Source organism: Sinocyclocheilus grahami, unplaced genomic scaffold (assembly GCF_001515645.1).
Source record: "Sinocyclocheilus grahami isolate Dianchi unplaced genomic scaffold, SAMN03320097.WGS_v1.1 scaffold190.1, whole genome shotgun sequence".
Classification (NCBI taxonomy): Eukaryota; Metazoa; Chordata; class Actinopteri; order Cypriniformes; family Cyprinidae; genus Sinocyclocheilus; species Sinocyclocheilus grahami.
The window spans coordinates 281,038-308,626 of NW_015505369.1; the positions used below are offsets into that span (position 1 = coordinate 281,038).

General features: G+C 36.8%; 1 protein-coding gene across 4 annotated transcripts; it reads left to right on the forward strand.

Annotated features, from left to right (window-relative positions):
- The first annotated feature begins 3,951 nt into the window (after window positions 1-3,951).
- LOC107594730 (tyrosine-protein kinase Fes/Fps-like) lies at window positions 3,952-27,107 on the forward strand. Of its 4 annotated transcripts, none has more exons than XM_016284894.1 (20): window positions 3,952-4,194; window positions 6,023-6,101; window positions 6,186-6,422; window positions 6,858-7,031; window positions 8,875-8,971; window positions 10,499-10,682; window positions 11,097-11,234; window positions 12,850-12,969; window positions 15,259-15,381; window positions 16,698-16,887; window positions 18,945-19,025; window positions 19,107-19,343; window positions 22,574-22,696; window positions 23,198-23,251; window positions 23,383-23,501; window positions 23,593-23,687; window positions 24,348-24,471; window positions 24,914-25,071; window positions 26,514-26,645; window positions 26,724-27,107. In XM_016284894.1, the coding sequence occupies exons 3-20, from the start codon at window positions 6,198-6,200 to the stop codon at window positions 26,852-26,854; spliced, it is 2,505 nt and encodes an 834-aa protein (XP_016140380.1). In that variant the 5' UTR covers window positions 3,952-4,194; window positions 6,023-6,101; window positions 6,186-6,197; the 3' UTR covers window positions 26,855-27,107. The 4 variants fall into 4 exon arrangements, with proteins under 4 accessions (XP_016140380.1, XP_016140383.1, XP_016140382.1 ...); XM_016284897.1 differs by having other exon boundaries at window positions 24,378-24,471; XM_016284896.1 differs by having other exon boundaries at window positions 19,134-19,343.
- The last annotated feature ends 482 nt before the right edge of the window (window positions 27,108-27,589 follow it).

Here is a 27,589-nt window from a genome sequence, read left to right on the forward strand (position 1 = left end):
TGTATATATATATATATATATATATATATATATATATATACACGCACACATACACACGGAGTTGAATCTTCTTTCTATTTTTAATACTATTCATTTCTCTACACTTTTGTTTAGCTAAAGGGGTCTCCAAACTTGGGCCTGGAGGGCCGGTGTCTTGCAGTGTTTAGCTCCAACCCTAATTAAAAACACCTGAACCAGCTAATCAAGATCTTACTAGGCATACTAGAAACTTCCAGGCAGGTGTGTTGAGGCAAGTTGGAGCTAAACTCTGAAGGACACCGGCCCTCCAGGACCGAGTTTGGAGACCCCTGCGCTAAACTGTAAAATAGCTGTTCTTCCCCCTGCAGTGATGATGAAAGCCTTAAAAAGTGTGAAGGCATGACCAAGGAGCACAGGATGAAAATTGGATTAGCTTCGGTTTTGAATTAGATAATTGATTTGGCCATACACGTTAATAAAAATGCTTTGAGTGGCTGTTGAATGACATTTTAGTGGTTGTGGTCTAAACTCGTGTCGTGGCTGTAGTTTTTGCAAAGGCCACACACAATAGGTTTTCACCCTGATGGTGCGATTATTGCATTGCGCTTTAAGGGCTTGTGTGTGTGTGCGCGTGTGTGTGCGCGTGTGTGTGTGCATGTGTGTGTGTGTTCAGGCTCAAGTGATAACCTTCTGGAATCATAGGATTATTTTCACCTTTATTTGAAGAGTCAACTGATGCATGTAGATCCCCAAGTAGAAAACACCAATCATTTGTTTGACTACCTGAGACGGGACAACTATATAAAAATAAGGCCTATTTTTGTACTATCAATGGTGCATTGTCATTTACATGTAATTTAAAGATTATTTTGCTCTTTTTTTTTTAACTTTTTTTTTTATTTAATTGATGTCAATATGCGAATTATAGATTATACAAAAAAAATAAAGATCTATGCAAACTTCAGCATTTTCCTTTGTGAACTCTTTCTTGTATTTCCTGTAGGTCAGATCAAATCTTATAGTCCACAGCCATGCTGAAAGCTTTAGTAGGTTTTTTTGTTGTTGTTGTTTTTAGATGTTGAGATGTTCTTGACAAAGGTACATGACACTTTTGAAAGGTTTCTACTTGGAACTGTTTTTCTAAAAAGGTCTAGCACCCTGTTGACTGTTGAGGTTGAAGTGTTGCGTGCATTGACTTCAAAAAGGAGATTTGTCTACGCTACATAAAGGATGTATTTGATTGAGAAACCATGTGCTGACTTGGTTCGACTGACTCGACCAGTTTAAAATGTGACTCGAAAAAATGAAAGGAGAACTAAATATTTTAGCCATTGCCTGTTTTGTAACAAAAAAATATGGACGTCCAGACGACTTCCCTCAGTTTGTACAACATTACATCACAAAATGTGTGTAATCCCCAAAAACGTGCTCACTGAAAAAAAAAAAAAACCTAAATGAATCATCACTGTCCAAAATATTAAATCATGACAGTTAGATCATTTATATCCTGACTTCTATGTGAGCATTTCTTATTCACGTTGCCTGTATATGCACATACCTTGCAGAGAGAGAGAGAGAAACCATACAGATCATTGAACTCATTGGACTTTTGTGACGGTATACCCTACTGCAGGGCATATTGTCCCAATGCAACATATATATATATATATATAAAAGCTTCTTAATTATGTTTGTGAATTATTGCATGTCTACTTTCATGTTTAACATGCTTTTAATGTTGTATTATTTATACTTAATATTTGTAATATTAAAATAATTGTAACTTATTATAAATGTAAATGTATATGTGAATTCATAGAAGACTGTATATCTGTATAGAGCAGGTGTTGCCGTGCGTTCTCGGTTTAATCCTGTTGAATGCAGTGATTCTGCGTCCTGCCTGCAGGACTGTCTTCCTGGTTTCAGCTCTTTCGCCGCTGCTGTCATCTCAAGAGCTCGTCTGTGGCCTCGCTTGTCTCGCTGTCCCCGGTATTTACGGTTTCGACGCGCTCTTCTCTCTCGTCGCTTTGTTGTAATGGAGAGGTGCGTGCTCCGGTCGTCCTGACAGGTACGTTTCGCTGCGCCAGACGCACCTGAGGTGAGGATTTACACCATTTCAAGTGTCGACAATAGAATATTCGGAGTTCTGGTTTTACATAGTCGATCTATTTACGAATGCCTGTTTTATTAGTTTTAGAATGCGATTAATCATTATAAGAGATATAATGTAGTTGTTGGAACCATTGACTGACATGTAGAAGAAACCTTCTGTGACGTCACAACGCCAGCGCCTTCAGACAATAAACAAGTCATACGTCTGGGTTATATTTTTGAATCTTTATTAAACCGAATGTGACCTTGTTCATTTCTGTCTTATAATGGGTAAATACAGTAGGCCTACACAAATAAAAACGGCTTGTAAAATAGTTAGTTCATATGGAAATTAATATGATGAGTTACTTTTTGGTTTAAGAAAATAGTAAAGCACATATATATACGCACACTTTTGGTTGTTTGTGTACCTATTAATAAGTAATTATACATAGATAATAGCTAGTTTAGTTCTATCCGGTATTTACGGTTTCGACGCGCTCTTCTCTCTCGTCGCTTTGTTGTAATGGAGAGGTGCGTGCTCCGGTCGTCCTGACAGGTACGTTTCGCTACACATATACGCACACTTTTGGTTGTTTGTGTACCTATTAATAAGTAATTATACATAGATAATAGCTAGTTTAGTTCTAATCCCTGTTGAAAAAAACAGCATATGCTGGTTAGGTATGTTTTGACGCTGGGATGCTGGTTTAAGCTGGTCCTTTGCTGGTTTAAGCTGGTTTAAGCTGGTCCTTTGCTGGTCCAAGCTGGTCCAAGCTGGTCTAAGCTGGTCCTTTGCTGGTTTATGCTGGTCCTTTGCTAGTTTCAGTAATCATGTCAAAGCAGTAACTAAATCAGCATACTATCATCTCAAAAACATTTAAAGAATTAGATGTTTTGTTTCCAGTCAAGACTTGGAGAAACTTGTTCATGCCTTTATCACCAGCAGGGTGGACTATTGTAATGGTCTCCTCACCGGCCTTCCCAAGAAGACCATTAGACAGCTGCAGCTCATCCAGAACGCTGCAGCCAGAATTCTGACTAGAACCAGAATATCTGAGCATATTACACCAGTCCTCAGGTCCTTACACTGGCTTCCAGTTATATTTAGGATTGATTTTAAAGTTTTAGATGTTGAGATGTTCTTGACAAAGGTACATGACACTTTTGAAAGGTTTCTACTTGGAACTGTTTTTCTAAAAAGGTCTAGCACCCTGTTGACTGTTGAGGTTGAAGTGTTGCGTGCATTGACTTCAAAAAGGAGATTTGTCTACGCTACATAAAGGATGTATTTGATTGAGAAACCATGTGCTGACTTGGTTCGACTGACTCGACCAGTTTAAAATGTGACTCGAAAAAATGAAAGGAGAACTAAATATTTTAGCCATTGCCTGTTTTGTAACAAAAAAATATGGACGTCCAGACGACTTCCCTCAGTTTGTACAACATTACATCACAAAATGTGTGTAATCCCCAAAAACGTGCTCACTGAAAAAAAAAAAAAACCTAAATGAATCATCACTGTCCAAAATATTAAATCATGACAGTTAGATCATTTATATCCTGACTTCTATGTGAGCATTTCTTATTCACGTTGCCTGTATATGCACATACCTTGCAGAGAGAGAGAGAGAAACCATACAGATCATTGAACTCATTGGACTTTTGTGACGGTATACCCTACTGCAGGGCATATTGTCCCAATGCAACATATATATATATATATATAAAAGCTTCTTAATTATGTTTGTGAATTATTGCATGTCTACTTTCATGTTTAACATGCTTTTAATGTTGTATTATTTATACTTAATATTTGTAATATTAAAATAATTGTAACTTATTATAAATGTAAATGTATATGTGAATTCATAGAAGACTGTATATCTGTATAGAGCAGGTGTTGCCGTGCGTTCTCGGTTTAATCCTGTTGAATGCAGTGATTCTGCGTCCTGCCTGCAGGACTGTCTTCCTGGTTTCAGCTCTTTCGCCGCTGCTGTCATCTCAAGAGCTCGTCTGTGGCCTCGCTTGTCTCGCTGTCCCCGGTATTTACGGTTTCGACGCGCTCTTCTCTCTCGTCGCTTTGTTGTAATGGAGAGGTGCGTGCTCCGGTCGTCCTGACAGGTACGTTTCGCTGCGCCAGACGCACCTGAGGTGAGGATTTACACCATTTCAAGTGTCGACAATAGAATATTCGGAGTTCTGGTTTTACATAGTCGATCTATTTACGAATGCCTGTTTTATTAGTTTTAGAATGCGATTAATCATTATAAGAGATATAATGTAGTTGTTGGAACCATTGACTGACATGTAGAAGAAACCTTCTGTGACGTCACAACGCCAGCGCCTTCAGACAATAAACAAGTCATACGTCTGGGTTATATTTTTGAATCTTTATTAAACCGAATGTGACCTTGTTCATTTCTGTCTTATAATGGGTAAATACAGTAGGCCTACACAAATAAAAACGGCTTGTAAAATAGTTAGTTCATGTGGAAATTAATATGATGAGTTACTTTTTGGTTTAAGAAAATAGTAAAGTACATATATATACGCACACTTTTGGTTGTTTGTGTACCTATTAATAAGTAATTATACATAGATAATAGCTAGTTTAGTTCTAATCCCTGTTGAAAAAAACAGCATATGCTGGTTAGGTATGTTTTGACGCTGGGATGCTGGTTTAAGCTGGTCCTTTGCTGGTTTAAGCTGGTTTAAGCTGGTCCTTTGCTGGTTTATGCTGGTCCTTTGCTGGTCTAAACTGGTCCTTTGCTGGTCTAAGCTGGTCCTTTGCTGGTCTATGCTGGTCCTTTGCTGGTCTATGCTGGTCTAAACTGGTCCTTTGCTGGTTTAAGCTGGTCCTTTTGCTGGTTTATGCTGGTCCTTTGCCAGCACATGACCAGCATAAACCAGCAAAAGGACCAGCATAAACCAGCAAAAGGACCATCTTAAACCAGCAAAGGACCAGCATAAACCAGCATCCCAGCGTCAAAACATACCTAACCAGCATATGCTGTTTTTTTCAACAGGGATAGCTTGGTCAAGTATAGTGATTAAAACGGCAGAGATGGAAAATCTTTTTTTTTTTTGGAACAAGATCACTGTATTTTCCTTACTGCTTTACACAAAGTAGATCTTGTGCTTTGTAAATCATTAACTTTTTTTGCATTTCAGAATATTTCCTGATGACTGAGCTGTTCACTATTAAATAAACTTTCACATTTGATATGCCGTTGCGATATGGGAAGTGGTCAGTATAGACAACATCCCTTTCTTGTCCTAAATTGCCTGTGAGGAAATGAAAGCTTCTGAAAACTCCCACGTTTATTGCAATTCTTTTTTGCAACAGGCACACAAAAGGGTTCAATAATGTTATGATGATGATATGTGCATTTAAAGTATTTTAAAGGGTTAGTTCACCCAAAAATGAAAATTCTGTCATTAATTACTCACCCTCGTGTTGTTCCAAACCTGTAAGACCTTCGTTCATCCTCGGAACACAATTTAAGATATTTTTGGTGATGAAAACAAAAATAACGACTTTATTCTGCGTCACTTTGGACGCGCGTTCACGACAGTACCATGACGCGAGAGTGTGGCGTTCCACAAGTGACGCAGTAGAGACGAAAATGTGGAATAAAGTCGTTATTTTTGTTTTCTTTGCGCAAAAAAGTATTCTCGTAGCTTCGGAACTTTACAGTTGAACCACTGATGTCACACGGACTACTTTGTCGATCATCTTGGTACTTTTTTATACCTTGAACGTGGTAGTTACCTTGCTGTCTATGGGAGGGTCAGAGAGCGCTCATATTTCATCAGAAATATCTTAAATTGCGTTCCGAAGATGAACGAAGGTCTTACGGGTTTCGAACAACACAGGGGTGAGTAATTAATGACAGAATTTTCATTTTTGGGTGAACTAACCCTTTAAAAATTCTTCCTCTTTCTGTAGATCTTGGTTTATGGTGTTTCTCATTGACCTGACTATCAAGTATCTTTGACCAGCGTACTGCTTGTGACACATACACAATGTAGGGAATTTTGACTATTAGTTATTATTTTTGACTACATGATGGCCCATAAAAACACTTTTTCACACACCTCTGCTGTTGTAGCGTGCTGCAGGTATGGGTTTCGCGGAGGACCTGTGGTGCCCTCAGGGTCACGCCGCCCTAATAAAACTACAAGACTCTGAGCTGCGTTTGATGGAGGTTATGAAGAAGTGGATGACGCAGAGGGTCAAGAGCGATCGCGAGTTCTCCGTTCAGCTGCATCAGATGTCAGCCATTGTTGAGAAGCTGGAAGGATCTCAGCCCGGAGGAAGTCTTGACTACATCAGCCAGTTCAATAAGGTTGGAAGTACAGTATCTCCTTAGCGAGTATAAAGTTTCAGAAGGCTTGTTTTTGGAATTGTCAATGATTGATTCCAATTTATATTGGAGATTTTACTGCATTTAGATGATATATCCATGCTAAAATGCTCTCAAGTACTGAGTCTGAATCCTTACTTTCCACATGATGTTAACACCTAAAGGCATAGAAAGTGCCATGTCTCTGTTATGGGAAATTGCACTGTAATAATTGAAAAGCTCTGCAATAATGCTAGAGCCACTAATTGAGTATAGGGCATGAACAGGCCTAAAATGGTTTTATTTTCTTTGAGGATGCAAATTGAAAACATTCAAAATGTCTTTTTTCACTTGAGAGATACATGCACCAAAATAAAATATAATCCTGCATTCACATTTTCAAATCCTAAAACGTCATTCATTTTCTGGCTCTCACAGTCGTGGAATGTCCTGGTCAGTCAGACGGAGAGCCTCAGTCGTATCATACGCAAGCACTCGGAGGATCTGATGGTGGGACCCCTCAGCAAACTCACCCTCCTCATCCGGGACAAGCAGCAGCTGAGGAAGGCTTACGGGGAACAGTGGAACCTTCTCAACCAGGAGCTGTGCAGGGTCAGCGCCACACGTCCATCACTCTTATACCGTTACACATTACATTCTTAACAATAAAGGTTCCATATTGTCATCGATGGTTAACATCAATGAAATCTTTTCATCCCACAAAATGTTTTGTGTAGTGGAAAACCTTTTTTTAGCTTATAAAATGTTATAAAATGTTCTTTGCACTATGAAAAAATGGTTCTTTTAAAAACTGAAGGTTCTTTGAGGAACCAAAAGTGGTTATTTTATGGAATCACTGCAAAACCTCCCTTTTGTAACCTTTTTTAAGACCATTTTTAAGAGTGTATCTCAAACTGAAGGTCTTTCGCAACACTACAAACATACTTATTTACCATGACAAATTTTCATTAGCAAGTTTTTTATATATATACACTACCGTTCAAGTTGTAATGCATTAGAAGTTAGTCACTATGCTGAGAGCCAGCAATATTACGTTACACATTAAATGAGGAAATATGTGTGTGAATGACATGTGCTTTTATTTGCATATACACTACTGTTTAGAAGTTTGGGGTTGGTAAGATTTATTTATTTATACATTTTTTAAACAGTCTCTTATGCTTATCAAGACTACATTTATTTGATCAAAAAATACAGTAAAAACTTAATATTGTGAAATATTATTACAATTTAAAATAACTAATATATTTTAAAATGTAATTTATTCCTGTGATGCAAAGCTGAATTTTCAGCATCATTCCTCCAGTCTTCAGTGTCACATGATCCTTCAGAAATCATTCTAATATGCTGATTTGCTGCCCAAGAAACATTTCATATTATCGTCAATGTTAAAAACAGTTGTGCTGTTTAGTATTTTTGTGGCAATCATGATACATTTTTATTTATATTTTTTTGCATTCTTTAATGAATTCAAAGTTCAAAACAACAGCATTTTAGAAGAATTAATTAATTAATTAATTTGAAATAGAAATCGTCATCCTAGCATTGTATCTGCGATCTTTTCACGCAGGCATCACTCAAGTTTTTATCAGAACATCTATAATGATCTCATATTTGGTTTTGTGAGTGTGTTTAGATGTTTGGCACAATCTAATATTAGATAGTGGTAAGCCATCAAGCAGCTTATTTTTGTGCTTATTTTATTTGTTTAATAAGAATAGCAGTGGTTTCTGCATTGCCGCTCTCTGCTGCTTTGAGTTTATGAAGTTATAACTGAAGCACAAGTTGCCGGTTGATCTTCAGATGGTTTCTGTGAATTCTCGAATGGTTTAACGCTGCAAACATATACACTAACAAACATCAGGAAGTAGAAAAAATAACTTTCTAGAGCACTTGTGAATCTTATCAGCTTCATCAGCAACAAAACTCTGTGTGTCTGTCAGTTTGTTTACGCTAGAAGTTTCAGTTGAAACTGTTTACTTCAGGAACCAGATTTTATATCGGACATTAAGTGGCGACCCAACATGATCAATTTATTTCACATTCAGTAGTTTTGTCAGGCAACCTGTCCATTTTGGTCACAGTATAGCTTGCATTTTTGTCTGATTTGGCTTCTACTCAGTAATGCATGAATTTGCACCAAAATCCAGTAGTTTGATTGAATGCACAGCCTGCATTCACAGATATAGGAAGTTACTACTGCAACAAATAAATTACTATTTCCAATAAGGCTTTTAAAACTATTATTAGCTGAATATCACACACATTCAGCCTCATATCTAAAGCTGGTTAGTAACATGTTGAATTGATTGTCAGCAATGAGTTTTTACTCCTCGTCCTTTACATGCCTTTGATTGCACATGACACATGTGACTCACTTTAATGCACCAGTCTGGATTTTGATAGATTTTTTTGTCCTGTTGTGGAAGGTTAGGTCACCCAAACTGAGCTGGACCGACTCAAGTCCAGTTACAGACAGCTAGTACGAGACACGACCCAGGCCAAAAGAAAATACCAGGAAGCAAGCAAAGGTAAGATCACTCGCTGCTGCATTGTTCTCTAAAGTGCTTGGCCACTCTTCTTTCATTTTGACTGTGAATTGTGTACTTTGTGCTGAACAGATAAAGGAACTGTTTAATGTTTAAACACTGAACGGTTTTAAGATATTATGTAAACAAGGCATTTGTCTACTTGGCCAAGAGTGGAAAAAAGGTCTTTAGACTAAGACATGTGTTTTCTCGGTCACAAAGATGTAACAAAGTTTCCTCTTACAGAGGAAACAAGAACAAATCAATGTGGTTTCTCCAGTGAGCATAGTGTGAATGCTCAGCAGAGCTGTTTTTGCAGCACTTAGATGGGCCAAAATGAATACAACAGTAAATATAATATTCATACACAGACAACAGATAGGAATATGAAGTTAATTACGGATACTGTATACTTGCACTGGGGAAGGCATTATTGAAATGAGCTTCCGTGTACACTGCAAATGATGGGTACAATTTTATCTCATTTTGATAGGATAAGCAAATTGTTTTAAAGCTTTTAAAGCACGATGTATGGGGGAGTTCAGTGGTTTGATGGCTTGCTGATTTAAATTTAAATGAGTAAATATAGCACTTGAGAACTACACTGCTGTTCAAAAGTTTGTCGTCAGTGGGATGGCTTTTATGCACACCAAGGCTGCATTTATTTGTTTCAAAAATAGAGTAAATACAGTAATATTGTACATTTTTTGACTTTTCTATTTTATGTTTTAATGTTTAAAAAAATTATTTATCCCTGTGACTCCAAAGCGGAATTTTCAGCATCATTCCTCCAGTTTTCAGTGTCACACGATCCTTCGACTTTTCTATTTTATGTTTTAATGTTTAAAAAAATTATTTATCCCTGTGACTCCAAAGCGGAATTTTCAGCATCATTCCTCCAGTCTTCAGTGTCACACGATCCTTCAGAAATCATTCTAATATGCTGACTTGCTGCTCAAGACACATTTATTATTATTACTACTTCTACTATCAGTGTTGAAATTAGATGTCTTTGATGAATAGAAAATTCTAAATAACAGCATTTATTTGAAATAGAAATCTTGTGTAACATTATAAATGTCTTTATTGTCACATTTGATCCATTTAATGCATCCTTGCTGAATAAAAGTATTAATAAAAAAAATTAAATCTAACTGACCACAAACTTAGTGTGTGGTCAGTTTGAACTGTAGTGTGAGTATTTTATTATTTTATAGCAATTATATGAACATTATATTGTAACATACAGTCCACTGAACCCATGTGCAGTTTATTTATGAATTTGAATACAAAACATGAACAAATACAAGATAAACAGAGACTTGATTTGGCATGAACATGAAACAACTCACCAAACAGTGGGTTACATAGAACAAAGCTAGACAAAGATAATAGAAACTTGAGGACTATATAACTGAACAAAAATACAAAACAGACATGAGATATATATGTGTGTGTGTGTGTGTGCACAGCTGTACATCACCTTTCTTCTAGATGTTCATGTGTGTTTGTGGATGGTCTTTTGTATAGACAAAGAACGTGGGAAAGCGAAGGAACGCTACATCAAAGCCACTCTGAAACTGCAAGAGCACCACAATGAATATGTGCTGTCGGTGAAGGCTGCGCAGGTGCATCACCAACTCCACTATGGCCAAAGCCAGCCGGCCCTGCTGGGAGCGCTGCAGACGCTGCAGGAGGAAATGGTGCTTATTCTGTGAGTCAACATTAATAACATCAACACTATAAACATATACTGTGAAATCATAGTAGTTAACATGCGTTCAGTTAACATGGATTTATTTCTATTTATGATGACAGTGGTAGGTAATATCAAGTAAGACCTTCATTTTCTTAAATTAATCTCAACCGTAGTATCAAATCAAATACATTTTTACTGTTTCTAAATTATGGTTCTTTCTAGGCGGTTGCTAGGTGATTACTCATTGCTTTATATTAAGAGCTGACAATTTTCCCCACAATGACTTATGCTTTTTGAATGGACGATATGTCATCCTGTTCACTTCTCACATGAATTGTACATAGACGAAACTTATACAGTTAGAAAAAAGAAGAAGTAGGTCTGTTGTGTCCTGTGTATGGAAACACATGTGGCATGTTGTTTTCTTAGGAAGGAGATTCTGCAGGAGTATTTCGATCTGTCTAGTTTGCTTCATGATGAGGTGGTCAGTGTTCACGCTGAAATGGCCAATTCCCTGAAAGCCATCCAGCCACAGACAGAGTACGAGAACTTCATCCAGCAGAACAGGTATATACAGTACCTTTCCCTTTTGCTCCCAGTTTTTGTTGAATGAAATAGGATCCAGGACCAGAGGAGCAAAGGATGTTTACTAACTTGCTTGTTTAGCCTCTGTGTAACTTATTCTCATCTCATAAAATCAACATGAAATCAAATGAACCCTGTTTACTTTCATAAAAGATGGCCCTAGAATAGCAACTATCCTGCTGGCACATTCAGATTCAAGCTTTTAAAGGAACACTCCACTATTTTTGAAAATAGGCTCATTTTCCGACTCCCCTAGAGTTAAACAGCTGAGTTTTACCGTTTTCGAATCCATTCAGCCGATCTCCGGGTCTGGCGGTAGCACTTTTAGCTGTAGCTTAGCATAGATCATTGAATCTGATTAGACCGTTAGCATCTCGCTCAAAAATGACCAAAGAGTTTCTATATTTTTCCTATTTAAAACTTGACTCTGCTGTAATTACATCGTGTTCTAAGACCGTCGGAAAATGTAAAGTTGCGATTTTCTAGGCCGATATGGCTAGGAACTATACTCTCATTCCAGCGTAATAATCAAGGAACTTTACTGCCTTACCACGGGTGCAGCAGGCGCAATGATATTACGCAGCGCCTGAAAATAGGCTAACTTCCGCCATCATAACTAACCTGACCACCTGCTTGCACAGGGAGTGTGCTGGGGACTATTTTCAGATTCATCTAATCTGATCTATGCTAAGCTACAGCTAAAAGTGCTACCGCCAGACCCAGAGATCGGCTGAATGGATTCGAAAACGGTAAAACTCAGCTGTTTAACTCTAGGGGAGTTGGAAAATGAGCCTATTTTCAAAAATAGTGGAGTGTTCCTTTAAGAGGCAAAACATCTACTGTAATAAAAATTGCAAATAAATAAATGTTACTTTGTGTGTTACTTGCAAAATATATTTTATCCCAATGTCTGTCATTAAAGAATGAAAATGTGTTGAGGTCGAACATTTGAGGTCAGACTTGCTCACAATCTCTTGCCCTTTCATTAGTAACTACCCTGCTGGTGCATGAGCTGTAAAGTGAAAACCTGCGACAGATAATAAATCCATTTATCCATAAGTCCATTTCAAATTATTTTTTTGATCATTTGATTTTGATGATTTTTGATATTTTTTTGGAGTCCTCCAAAAATAAATGGTCACTGGTCAAACATCTACTATAATATAATGAAATATTTGCATATAATTATGTATATGCATGAATTAATTAATTAATAAATAGTTTGTGAATAAATATTATTTGTTTGTTGCTTGAAATAAATTGTCACAATTGTGCGTGAATGTCTGTCAACAGAGAATGAAAATGTGTTTCCTGAATATTAATGTAGCCCAACAACTCTTCAAATCTTAACCCCTTGGACATAACTCAAGCCATGTGCGCAATGTAATATAACTAATAACATCATAGCAACCAATCAAATCATGATGGATAAAATCAAGTCCCGTCCTGGATTTCTTCCTAATAGATATTCTGTTTGGTATTATGCATGGGCTTGCAAATGCCCTTTTATGTTACAGTACCTTGACTAGATTGTCAGGCTTCTGTCTTGTCCATGTCTCTCTGCATGCACATGTACAGTATGTATGTGTATGTGCAGGTCAAGAGGAGAGGTTCCTGCATGTGTGGAGTTTGACAGCAGTTTGTTGGAGGACGCTGAAGGTCTGAAGCCTGAAGATCTGCAGCTCAATGAGCTCACAGTAGAGGGAATCCAGCATCGGTGAGTTGTTTCTTCTTTCTGCACACCGCTGTACAGCATAGTGGCACCAGTGAAAGCAAAAATGTCAGAAATGTAGAAGTGAAATCATAACTCTCGGAAGCCTTGTTATTGCTTATGAAACCATCATATGAACATTTCTTTTTTGTCATGTGTTTTTAGAGGGTAGAGAATGAGTATTTTTCCATAGCTTGTTTGCTTTTTGGTTCATTATTTGTTTTTGTGTGTGTTGGCCGTAAGGCATCGTCTTGAGCTAATTAGGAACCAGATAATTCATTTTTTCAATTACTTGCACACTACAATTCATTCTCTAAGAACAACATCCCAACCCATTATGCTGATTTCTACAACAGTTTTTTTTTTTTTCAACACTATCAGAGTAACAAGCTGCAAAATGTGTTAAACATGTTTTCTTCAAAACTATTAACACGTTTTTAGTAATTCACATGTGTTCATGTAGGAAACACAAACCTAATGTTATACACTGACATTTAAAAGTTTGGTATCTTTTTAAATAAATTAATACTTTTATTCAGAAAGGATGCATTAAATTGATCAAAAGTGACAAAGACTTTTACATTCTTACAAAAAAAAATTATATTAGAAAAAAAAAACGAATAAAAAAATATTAGTCAGCACAGCTGTTTTTAACTTTGATAATAATAAATGTTTCTTGAGCAGCAAATCAGCATATTAGAATGATTTGTGAAGAATCATGTGACACTGAAGACTGGAGTAATGATGCTGAAAATTCAGCTTTACATCATAGAAATAAATTACATTTTAAAACATATTAATATAGAAAACAGTATTTTTAACTTGTAATAATATTTCAAATTTGTTCTGTTTTTACTGTATTTTTGATCAAATATATGCAGCCTTGGTGTGCTTTCCTCAGTGAGATTTATTTCAAAAACATTTAAAAAATCTTACCAATCCCAAACAGTAGTGTACAGTAAATGCACACATACTACATTTTGGTTAAAACCGCCGCTCGTTATCCGAACATTAACCATTAACTGATAAGATTAGAATATTAAATTAGTATTTAATAAATATAAATAATATAAATAATTATAAATAAGTAAATGAGTATAAATAATAGAATGGACGAGTGTCCATATTTTTAAAAAAAAATACTAAATGTATATATATTTTTTCCCCCAGGGGTTTATTTTAACATGCGTAAACAGTAGGATACACAACAAAAGAGCAACAACATAACCTGAATTCACACTTATCTGAATTATCCGCACCTGGAGCGCTTCTGAGAACAAAGAAAAAACGAATAAAATAATATAAATAAAAACAATAAAATCAATAGGCCAACACTAAATATTTTTTCACTTAAATAATTAACAAATTGAGATGACAAAACGAAAACACACACTGAATCCTTAGATGCGCTTTGAAGAACCGCATGTTTTTCGTCAGGCATAAAAATAAATAGCAGGTCTACCGCAGTGCACAACTTGTGTAGTATTTATTTAAAAAAATTAATATGTAGACGCTATGTGGCATAGTCTGGAGCGCAGCCTGTTCCACGGCAGAAAACACTGGTTTCTGCAGTGTTGAGCATTGTAGCCAATCACAGACATATCTGTTGATTTCATGAACGCAATGGTCAATCAGAGGTGTTTACGTTAGAATCCACTCAGCGCTCATAAAGCAGGAGTTTTGTTCAGTATTTCTGAGTTGTGCACACTCGCAAATCCTCTCATTCGAACAAACAAAATGTACACACAATGTAAATAAGAGATAATTGTGCAGTAGTATAGAGCTTCAGTGAATATAACAGCTCTTTGCGTGCTTTCTAGGCTATAACCCATTCAGAATTTGAATACATTCACTCTCTGATAACCACTTAACCACTTGACTTTTGCCACTGTGTTGCCTTTATTACTTCAGTTAAGTGAAAGTGGAGGTGCTTGCGCAGCAAAACATGTCTGTAGGCACGTGTGGTTGCATGTATCGACATGCCTCCATGAATAAATAAATAAATAAAAACATTGAAAAAAAAACTTGGAAAAAAATATTTTAAAACCTTTTAAACCGTTTAACTGATAGTATTAATCAGACAAAATTCTTACTTTCGGTTAAGGGTTAAACGGTCAATATGAGCATCCCTACTGTACAGTTGTTTAGCAACTGGGTAAGTTTGTACACAAATACGATTCACACTCATATTTCCTCACATATTGTGTATCTCAGTTTTGCTGGCCCTTAGCATCTTCTATTGCACCACAACGCATTTTGCACTCTCACGGCTTCTCATTTTTTCTCTTCTCCAAGGCTTACCGCTGTGGAGGAGGAGCTCCTGGGTCTTGCTAATACTCTTGGTTCTCAGCAGGCCACTGTCAACCAGCTGGAGCTGGATCTGCAGAATGAGGAGGGCTCGGCAAACACAGGCCAGAGGTGAGCCTGTGCTCTCTCCTTACACGACTCAACTCCCATGCTCCAGATTTGCTATTCAAATGCCAAGTAGATTTTAAGAGGAAGTTTCTACATATTTTTTAGGCAAGTAATCATTTAGACGCTTTTATCCAAAGTCACTTACCATTCACTTCCTCTGGAACAACCAGATAGCTCAAGTGTTGCTCCAAGTAGATTCAAACCTTATAGATACTCTACTTTAACCCCTGCAACATACCGCCATCATGTTTAATAACAGATTTCCATCACTGCAGTGTATTTTACAGCAGAAATGGAAAATAAAAGTGCATTTTGATGTGTGGCTGAGACATGAAATCAAAGTTTCATATAAAGTAATACTGCATACAGTCGTGGCCAAAAGTATTGGCAGTGACATACGTTTTTTGTTTTGCAAAATTTGCTACTTAAGCTGTTGTGGTGTTCATTCGCATTGTTTCTACAAATATTGGCAGTGACATAACTCTAGAAACAATGTGAATGAACACCACAACAGCTTAAGCAGCAAATTTTGCAAAACACAAAATTTATTTCACTGCCAATACTTTTGGCCACGACTGTAAAGCCTTGGGTCTTGTGACTCCTTGCAATGCTTCATTCTGATTGGTTAAGGGAAGCATTCTGAATTGAATGTTTTTAAAATGTTACAAATTAGAATCAATAAAATTATAGTCAAATATATGTTGCGAAAAAGGTCTGGCCAAAAGTGACCGGCCACAAAGTTTTATGTCTTTAGGAAGAAGTGGACGAATTTACATGTTTTAAATCTGACAGTCTCTGACTCCATCATTCGCTATAGGTTATCAACTAACATGATCTTTATAAAAATATTTAAGTCACAATATACATGTACTTGCACATATTTGAGAATTGGAATATTGGAATTTTTCACAGTCTAGTTAAAAATAAAATTAATCAAATGTACCATTTTATAACAGAATTTCAAGGTATAGATATATGGAGTTGTTATTGTAATCAACCAAACAATAACTATTGCTTTGGTGCTCTTTTTGAAAAAAAATTGTATCAATTATTTTTGCAAATTTTATTGGGGGGCATTTGCCCCATTAATGATCAAACTCTAGATACTCTACTGATGTGGCCACATAAACTGATGTAACTTTGAGACCTCTGGTGTATATTAATTAATCTTCTTGTGCCTCCACAGTGGCAATAAAAAGAACAGAATCTATCTGAATCTAATCAAATCATTTTGAATCAGTAAGAGCATTCAGATTTCACCAGATTCTCACCACTGTTTACATGAATGTGAGTTTGTTCTCCTCCTTTTGTTGTTTTAGGGTGTATCAGTTCAGTAAGCGTAATGCTGTGGAGGACAGCAGACAGCAGGTAGTTCTGTCCATGGTAGCTCGAGCTCGTCTGGAGGCCCAGCGGAGGCTTCTGGCCGATAAGCTTCAATCTCTGGGCAGTAAGGAGGCTCCACCTATAGGCCTGGATGATGATCGGATATCTGTCACGTCCAGCAACTCAGTGAGTCCACTCTCATCTCATTAAATCTGTCCTGAGAGCTTCAGTTCTTCCTACACCTGCTATGCGTTCTTCAGTTGTACTTGACTTGTCGGAAAGGTTTAAGAATAGCTTAGACTAAACCTGGGATTTTCCATTCTTCAAAACAAGAAAAGTCTCTGCAGCTGTACTATATAAAATACATATCTGACTTTTAAAACATGTTTACTTGCAGGTTGATGGAGTAATAAGATCATGAGAAATCGATTGTTATGTTATATTTTGAAATAAAAGCTCATCGTTACGGTGTATGAAAATATACTGTAACTTTCAGAACTTCCTCTTCTGTGAGAAGAGACTATTTTTTAAACAAATCAGCAACTTTGTGACATCAAACAGAGGAATACTGTATATCAACACATGACCACAAACCCCTAATGATAACTTATAGTAAAATAAGTGGACTGTAAATAAAATGAAAAACATGAAATGGCCCCTGTAAAGAATCAAGTGGCTTCTTCAAAGCTGTAAAATGCAGTGTCATAGAGATGTAATGTAAAAGTATCTAAGCCAGTCATGCTGTTACATTGATTTTGAAATGTGAGAATTACACAACCTTGTTGACTCTGAGCTACCAGTACTCACTCCTCGCATGCTGCTGGTTGACCTTTCTGAATATGGTTGTTTCTCGAGCATCACAAGACTGAGGCATGATTCCACTGTAAATCATTTTGAAGGCAGTTTGTTTAGCTGATCTCCCGGTTTAACTGTATGTTTTCAGATATGTGAATTTCTATGATTTCAAGTACAAGAAGGTTTATTGACATTGTAAAAACATAAAAACCTCATAAGCATATATATATATATATATATATATATATACAGGTGCATCTCAATAAATTAGAATGTCGTGGAAAAGTTCATTTATTTCAGTAATTCAACTCAAATTGTGAAACTCGTGTATTAAATCAATTCAATGCACACAGACTGAAGTAGTTTAAGTCTTTGGTTCTTTTAATTGTGATGATTTTGGCTCACATTTAACAAAAACCCACCAATTCACTATCTCAACAAATTAGAATATGGTGACATGCCAATCAGCTAATCAACTCAAAACACCTGCAAAGGTTTCCTGAGCCTTCAAAATGGTCTCTCAGTTTGGTTCACTAGGCTACACAATCATGGGGAAGACTGCTGATCTGACAGTTGTCCAGAAGACACTCATTGACACCCTTCACAAGGAGGGTTAGCCACAAACATTCATTGCCAAAGAAGCTGGCTGTTCACAGAGTGCTGTATCCAAGCATGTTAACAGAAAGTTGAGTGGAAGGAAAAAGTGTGGAAGAAAAGGATGCACAACCAACTTATGAGCCTTATGAGGATTGTCAAGCAAAGTCGATTCAAGAATTTGAGTGAACTTCACGAGGAATGGACTGAGGCTGGGGTCAAGGCATCAAGAGCCACCACACACAGATGTGTCAAGGAATTTGGCTACAGTTGTCGAATTCCTCTTGTTAAGCCACTCCTGAACCACAGACAACGTCAGAGGCGTCTTACCTGGGCCAAGGAGAAGAAGAACTGGACTGTTGCCCATTGGTCCAAAGTCCTCTTTTCAGATGAGAGCAAGTTTTGTATTTCATTTGGAAAAGTCCTAGAGTCTGAAGGAAGGGTGGAGAAGCTCATAGCCCAAGTTGCTTGAAGTCCAGTGTTAAGTTTCCTCAGTCTGTGATGATTTGGGGTGCAATGTCATCTGCTGGTGTTGGTCCATTGTGTTTTTTGAAAACCAACGTCACTGCACCCGTTTACCAAGAAATTTTGGAGCACTTCATACTTCCTTCTGCTGACCAGCTTTTTGAAGATGCTGATTTCATTTTCCAGCAGGATTTGGCACCTGCCCACACTGCCAAAAGCACCAAAAGTTGGTTAAATGACCATGGTGTTGGTGTGCTTGACTAGCCAGCAAACTCACCAGACCTGAACCCCATAGAGAATCTAAATGATATATGCTACACTATGATAGATAGAGGTTTTACAGTTGTATTTGTCATGCTATTGTATTATTCATTGTTTCTCTCTTGCAGGAGCGCGATAAAGACCATAAGCTCCTCAACATGGATGTAATCGTGACTCACCTCAGCAGCTTGTTCAAGCCCAAGTATACGGTTAGTGTTTTTTAGTGGCAGTCTTCCTCTCTCGCCTCCCTGCTTTCTGCTCATTGCTGTATCTGCAACTTCTTCCTGTAGAGTAGTGTGTTTTATACATCTCACCAGGTTCCCCCCGCCCTGACGCCGGTGCCCGAGGTGGAGAAGCCGTTGACTCAGCAGAGCTGGTATCACGGTGCCATCCCCCGTCTGGAGGTGCAGGAACTGCTGAAGAATGATGGCGACTTCCTGGTTCGAGAAAGCCAGGGAAAACAAGAATACGTGCTGTCTGTGCACTGGGGCGGCCAGTGCCGGCACTTCCTCATTCAGAGTACAGACGTGAGTGTGTTTTATAGGTGATATTCGTGCCAGTCAGAGCCATAGATTCTTTCTCAACTGTTTATGTGAACTTAAGACATACCCAACAGTTTTTCGAGGATACTCACCAAGACTGGTATTTCAACGTAATTTTGTATGTATTTGTCCATTCAAGCACAAGAAGATTCAAAACTCAATTCAGTGTTCACAGGCTGTGAGACGCGACACAGTGGCACAGGACACATGTGTGGGTACTGAATTAAGCTCTTTTGTGTCTTTTTGCGCTTGAAGGTTTAAATTGGCACGGTGTATTTGTTTGTTCAAGCACAAGGAGACACGAAAGACAACTCGGTACTCAGTTGAGGTTTTTTCACAATCTTTTGCTTAAACTTTAAAATCTCTTGAATGTTTAAATTGGCAAGGCTTAAAAACGCGTGCAAATGAAAAGCTTATATGACATGGCCAGCAGTGGCCTGTCAACTGTCCTGAGCGCCTTTAAAGGTGCTGTATGTAATTTTTTGACTGTTCATAAGAAGAAGTAGTTGTTTTATTTATATTGCACCTTTCCATAGCTCAAGGTCACTTCTCATAGTGCTGTACAAAACATTTGCACACCCACATACACAACACAAACACATAAGGCCACATATAGCCACATTATCCAAAATACATATTAAAAAGATAAGTTTTTAGCTGAGTCTTGAAGGTAGACAAAGATGATATATTACGAAGTGTAAGGGGTAGCGAATTCCATAATTTAGGAACATTAAGACTAAATGACTTACCACCTACAGTGGACAGCCGAAAACGAGGAATGGACAAGAGACCAAGCTCAGATGATCTGAGGGACTGGGCAGGAGAGTAGGAGTACAGTAAGTCAGACAGATATGGAGGCGCAAGACCGTTTAATGCCTTAAATATTAGAAGTAATATCTAAAAGTGAATACGTGATGCCACAGGTAGCTAGTGAAGATCATGCAGTAGAGGAGTAATGTGAGCAGAACGCCTGGTGGAGGTGAGAACTCTTGCTGCTGAGTTTTGAACATACTGTAACCTTGTGATACATTTTTTTAGGCAGACCAAGAAATAGAGCATTGCAAAAATCCAGACGTGATGTGATTAGCTGATGCTGAAATCTTAATTCATGCATTAGAGTTAGAGAAGATCGAAGATGTGCAATATTACGAAGATGGAAAAAAGGTTTTAACAACAAGAAATATGAGAGGCAAAAGATAGAGATGAGTCAAATAAGACAGCAAGATTACGGATAGATGAAGAAGGCTTAACATGAACCCCGTCAATTTCAAAGGACAGGTCCATCCTTTTGACTGAGGTAGCAGAGCCAATCATCAATATTTCAGTTTTGTTATTATTTAGTTTAAGGAAATTCAAGATATCCCTGATACATGCAGTAAGTTGGTCAGGCAGTGATGACCTATCAGAGCTGGTGGTTAGGTAAATTTGAATGTCATCAGCATAGCAATGAAATTGAAGTCCATGTTTGTTTATGATGTCACCAAGTGGATATATATAAATGATAAACAGAAGTGGACCAAGAACTGAACCTTGAGGTACACCCTGTGAAACTGGAGCAGTGGCAGATTTATACCCTTGTATGGTGATATAATATTTTCTATCACTGATGTAGGAAATTAGTCAGGAAAGAGCTGAACCAGTAATGCCGATATCAGAGAGGCAAAAGATAGGCAAGCATATAAATACTATAATATGTTTGCAGATATTTAGGAAACATTCTAAATTCACATACTTGTTTCTCCGAAAAACAATCCTACAGCCAGTTATTCTAGATTTTAGAATAGATAGATTCTAGATCTAGATTTTGTCATTTTCATGACAAAGCACAATGATTAAACAGATCGTTAAAGATCATGAACACGATTCAAACACCAATGTGATCTTATTTCTAAATTACAACGATTCAGCTGTTAAACCTTTAATGTGTGCGATCACAACAGTGTGACCATCACTCTCACTCAGCTGTCATGTATATGTATGTACGGGGATAAAAGTTTATAGTTTGGATATAAACACTGATGTGTAAGGTAGTGATTTAAAATAGCGCAAATCACCTTTTGAAAGTAATTTGATGTTTCAAATAACGATTTATCGATTATGTTGTTATGCCAGTAGGTGGCGAAAAGGAGCTGTTAAAAATGTATTTGTCTTTGAATCATTCATTCAAGAGATTAATTTTAAAAAAATGTATTCATCCAATAGTGAAACAAGTAAATCTTAAGTGAGTAATTGAATCATTCATTCATAAATTACATGTGATTTTTGTAAAAAAAAAAAAAAAAAAATCACATGTAATTTATGAATTTTAAAAAACTCAATTTATCCAGAATTGTGCAGCTCTATTTTGCTGCTCTATTTTGTTTTGCAAAAAGAGACACAGAATAAATATGTTTGATATCTAAATGTTTGAATAATTTTTTTTAACCACATTGGAATCGAAACTGGGAATCGATAAGAATCGGAATCGATAAGCAGAATCGGAATCAGAATTGATAAAATTCAAACGATACCCAACCCTAGTTTTGTCTGCCCTGCAATGCTATTTACCTCATCTCCGGCGAAGAGATTCTGCACAAAAAAAGCCCTGCCCTGCATGAACATGCACTGTAATGAAGCGTGTGGCTTTTCCTGATGGATCTCATATCTATAAAATGGATTTCTGTGTCCGAGGTTACAAGCAATGTTCTTTTTCTACGTGCGTTTCTCAAAAATGCACTTAACACTAGCATGCAAGTACGTTAAAGGGATCAAGTCTTAACGGGTCCATTTGGAAAAAGCCCATTTATTATTTTAAATTAGCTGAGACTCGAGGCAACTAATAATGAACCCGACTCGTGTCCGAGGCACTTATTGAAGTTTTGGACCCAAACCCGCTTGGGTTGGACCTCGAGTTTTTGGATCCAAGAGGACCCCTGAAGACCTTGTTTGTCCTCAATCTGGCAACCTGCATGAGCGTCGAGTCTGAGGAGGAGGGGGAAGGAGAAACAATATTTTGAATTTGGACTGACCCATTTCAACCGCTAGCTGTCAATATTACATGCTGCACCTTTAATGCTGGCCTCGGGCAGTCGGTTGAAATCGCCGTGGGCTCCTATAATCGTCACCACTTTTCTCCCCACTAGTGACGGCCCTGCTGCCAGTACATGATGCATGCAGTGATTAATTGTCATTTATTTGATTAAAGCCTTTATATGCATGTTTATGTGTGTGTTTAGGGTATGTATCGTCTTGACGGTGAAGGTTTCACCTCTGTACCACTGCTAATAAAGCACCTCATCAGCTCCCATCAAGCCGTCACAAAGAGGACAAACATTGTGCTGAAGAGACCCATCCTTAAGGTTAATCATTGATCCCAAATCAGTCTCACGGTTACGATATAGATCCTACTGCTGAGGAGTGAAAGGCTGATATATATATATATATATTGGCCAAGATTATTAATTGGAAAAAATTGTTTTGTTAATCTCCCTTGGGTCCAATGTTTATTATTATTATTATTATTATTTTACATTACAATGATATTTGTTTGTTTGTTTGTTTATAATAATTCTTTACAGTCCACCTACAAGAAGTTCATAAATTAACTTCTTTTTGTTACAAAGGAAGCTTTTTTTCCACAATGAAGGGCTAAAGGACTATTATAGAACTTAGAAGATCATCTTTTAATATTTGTAATAGTTAAAAGTTCATATTTGTATTTCTGTTAAGGGAGTGCTCTCTATATACGGTATGGGCATTGACTATTAATGCAATATCGATCGAGTACTGTTGTGATTGTCTAGTCATTATTATGATGTACACTTGCAGAGATGCATTCATTTTTCGGGGTGTTTTTTTAGGACAAGTGGGTCTTGGAACATGATGATGTCATTCTTGGACAGAGCATTGGTCGGGTAAGCCGTCTATCCGTTGTGTTATATAAAAAGACTGATAAAGAGATGTCAGTAAAGATTAGTAAGAACTCACCAGCTAAGCCAGTTATTTGTTCATAATGTTGCTCATTGTAATGTTTGGATGTTATCAGGGCAACTTTGGTGAGGTGTTCAGTGGGCGTCTGCATTCAGAAAATACGCCAGTCGCTGTGAAAGCCTGCAGAGAGAATCTACCTGCAGAACACAAGAACAAGTTCCTAATGGAGGCCAGGTTTGTATAGACACTTAATAACACACATATTCTACATATACTCTCACATAACACTCTCATTTAACTAAACATCTCTCCATTTCTATGCCAGGATCCTAAAGCAGTATGACCATCCAAACATAGTGAAGCTAATCGGCGTCTGCACACAAAAACAGCCAATTTATATCATCATGGAGCTGGTGCAAGGTACATCTAAGTTTGAATTAAAAATCATTTAAACAAACTGCTCTAAAAAAAAAAAAAAGAAAGAAAAATCTGACATGTACTTCATTTCAAATCTGTATAACTGACTTTCTTCCATGAAACACAAAAGACGTTTAACAGTGTAGCAGTGTTAGTAGATCTTTATTTAAATGATGAAACTCCAAAAATGACAAAAAAGCACCATAAACCATATGATAGATTTGCTTGAAGAAGCCTATGTAGAAAATGAAATAATGAATAAAATTATCATGATTATTATTGTTGTTGTTATTATATTGTATTTAAATAATAATTTACCTAGAATTTTGTCACAAAGGAATTATGTAGTTATTTAATAAGTGTAATATTAAAATAATTATACATTATTAAAATGATGAAATAATAAAATGTTGATTTATTTATAATTAACTATGAAAAGTTAGCAAAGGGATTCCTTTTAGTAACAAAGGAAAATTCTTTTATTTATTTAATTAGAAATTTTAATAAAGAACCCTATTTGTTTGTTTATTGTTATTATTTTTGTTATTAATTTAATTATGAAATTCATATTATTTTTTATTACTTAAATGTATTAAGTAACTTAGTGAATGATTCCTTAAAAATGTTCATGCTGCAAAAACAAGTGGCGTATTCTGCTGGCAGGAGGGGACTTTCTAACCTTTCTGCGCACAGAGGGCCACGACCTGAAGACCAAGATGTTGATCAAGATGGCAGAGAATGTGGCGTCTGGCATGGCGTACCTGGAAAGCAAGAAGTGCATTCATCGGTGAGAGGTTGACAATGAAATAAGGACAGAAAGACAACGAAATCTAGTGATATATGGCACAAGATCTTAGGATCAGTGCTGAGAAACTATAGTGGCTCCATAAAGCTCTAGCAGACGTCATAAAGAGCTCACAGCTGGGTTTTATTGAATCAAATAAGTAGACTCTAGGTATTTCACTATTATGGTTAAGTCTCTTTATCAGCGGTTTGTGAGCAATGCCCGATGGGAAGATTTTGGGATAATGAGCTGAGAGGAAATGAAACCTCATTGCTCCATCTGATAGTTTCCCTCATGCTGTGTCGAACACTTCAGTGTCTCTAGAGAGGATTATAGAGCCAGTGCACCCTCTGTTTCTCACTCTGTCATTCCTAGACTTTATTTATTTTTTGCATTTATTTCAGGGCAGCCTACTATAAATCTCTCTAATTGTCCCTGTCTTTAGAGACCTGGCTGCGCGTAACTGTCTCGTAGGAGAGGAGAGCGTGGTGAAGATCAGTGATTTCGGTATGTCTCGTCAGGAGCAGGACGGTGTTTATTCTGCTACAGGGGGAATGAAGCAGATCCCAGTCAAATGGACGGCACCAGAGGCCCTCAATTATGGTAATACTCGACCAGGGATTCCTAAACATTTTTTTTTTTGTCAGCTGAACCTGTTAGACCTAAAAAATATTTGCTTGAAGTTCCCTCAGTAGTACCTAAGTTAATATTTCAATCATTTACTGTCACATTTGCATGTTCATGGTTCTGGTTAGTGATCACATGACATGCTGCTGCAAGTAAATATAAAATACTGCATTTGTGTGTGTGTGTGTGTGTGTGTGTGTGTGTGTGTGTGTGTGTGTGTGTGTGTGTGTGTGTGTGTTTTCAGATTGTTCTTATTTTAAAATTATTTATATATAATAATTATTATTATTATTAAACTAAAATTAACATTTTAAATTATGAAAACAGCCATAATAATAATGAATATTATTATTGTTATTATAATAATTATTATTTCAAATATTGAAATATTATTGAACATTTGATTGCAAATAAAACATTTATTATTTTTGTTATTACATGGGCTAGATATTTATATTATTATTATTATTAATGTTATAAAAATAGCATTATTGTTTTAAGATGTAATATTTTACTGTTGTAAATAAAAAATTTCCTTTAAAATAAAAAAAATCATATTTGATAATTACAGGCCTAATAATTTAAAGCAATAAGCCCCGTGAAGCCGTGGTTTACAATGATTTTATAACAGCTAAGGGGCGTTGTTAAGCACGACGCGAAGCAGAGTTAGTTTAACAACCCCCTTAGCTGTTATAAATTCACTGTAAACCACGGCTTCACGGGGCTTATTGCTTTTATAAAACGGTTATTCCATATACGTGGTAAGGTTTCACTAAATAAAACACAGCAAATAAAGTGTAATGATAATAAAAACAGTATTCATCCGGTACACCATGTAGTTCCTCAGAAACGGTTGTGGTTCCAACAAAGTGTTTGCCGAGCAACATACAAATGTAAACAAAGGTGTGTGTTTGTAGAGTAATTTACAACAGCTTCGAACTTGGCTCAACCAATCAGAATCCAGGACCGGAACCATCCGTTTTATAAATGTTACTTTACACTGAAAGTCTCAAATTCTTCCATTTCAAATGTTCAAATTTTCAAGCTTTTATTTTGTCAGAATGCTGGTGAAATGCTGTAAACGTATGTAGTTTAATCGTAGCCTTTGATTTGATAGTCGCTCTAAGCTATATTTTGATTCGTCGTGCCTAGCAACGCCCCTTAGCTGTTATAAATTCACTGTAAACCACGGGGCTTATTGCGTTATTTAATCATTAGCATTTCATTAACTCCCAAACCCCCTGCACAAACTCCCATTTGGGAAACCCTGTAGTAGACAATCCTGCCAATGGATCGATCCATTAAACAAGAACTAAATCAGATATGAGAGACTGTGTGTATCCTGATCTAGCCTGCATGGTTGCCTGGTCATGACTGAGAGTTTTGTGTCTCAATGCTGTCCTCTGTTGGTTCATCAGGGCGATACACCACAGAGAGTGATGTGTGGAGTTTCGGAGTGCTGTTGTGGGAGACGTTCTCTAGAGGAGTCACACCGTATACCGTGCCGCACAACATGAGTAACCAACACACCAGAGACGAGGTGGAGAGAGGTACTTCACATGCATAAACCAGGTTTATTGCCTCTTTGCCATGTCAGTGTTGTTTATAAGTCTTGTTTTTGTTTGTAGGATATCGTATGCCGGCGCCAAATAACTGTCCGGATGAAATCTATGCCCTCATGTGTCAGTGCTGGCAGTATGATCCGAGAAATCGACCATCGTTTCACAAACTAAAGGCAGATCTGTGCGCTTTATGTTAGTAAAACAGACACGCATGCACACAGTGTCTTATGATTTATTTTTTAAATTTGTGTGCCACAGCTGTTAAAAACAAATATGCATATATGCTTCTGACAGAATACTGTTAATAAGAGTACAATATAATTAAGAATATTTGATTTTCTATACAGACCGTATTGAATGCTGTGCAATGTTGGTCTTCCAAATGGTTTTATTTGTGACATCCTGATGTTTCAATAATGAATAAATTATTTTTTTGCAGATGACACATTCGATCACATGACCATAAGTCTGTATATTTATTGTTTATAGTATGAAAATACTGTAAATAAATAAAAATGATTATTAATAATAACGACGTTTATTTAGCAAGGACACATTTAAATTGATTAAAAGTCACCGCAAGGTCATTTATAATGTTACAAAAGATTTCTGTTTAAAAAACATGCTGTTCTCTTAACTTTCAGCATTTTTCAACATTGATAATAATAAGAACGTTTCTTGAGCAGCAAATCAGCATATTAGAGTGATTTCTGAAGGATCATGTGACACTGAAGACTGGAGGAATGATGCTGAAAATTCAGCTTTGCATCTCAGGAATAAATTACATTTTAAAATACATTCAAATAGAAAACGGTTATTTTAAATTGTAAAAAATATTTCACAATATCACTGTTTTACTATATATGTTTAATGAAATAAATGCAGCCTTGGTGATCATAAGACATTAAAAACATACCATTTTAACCAAACAC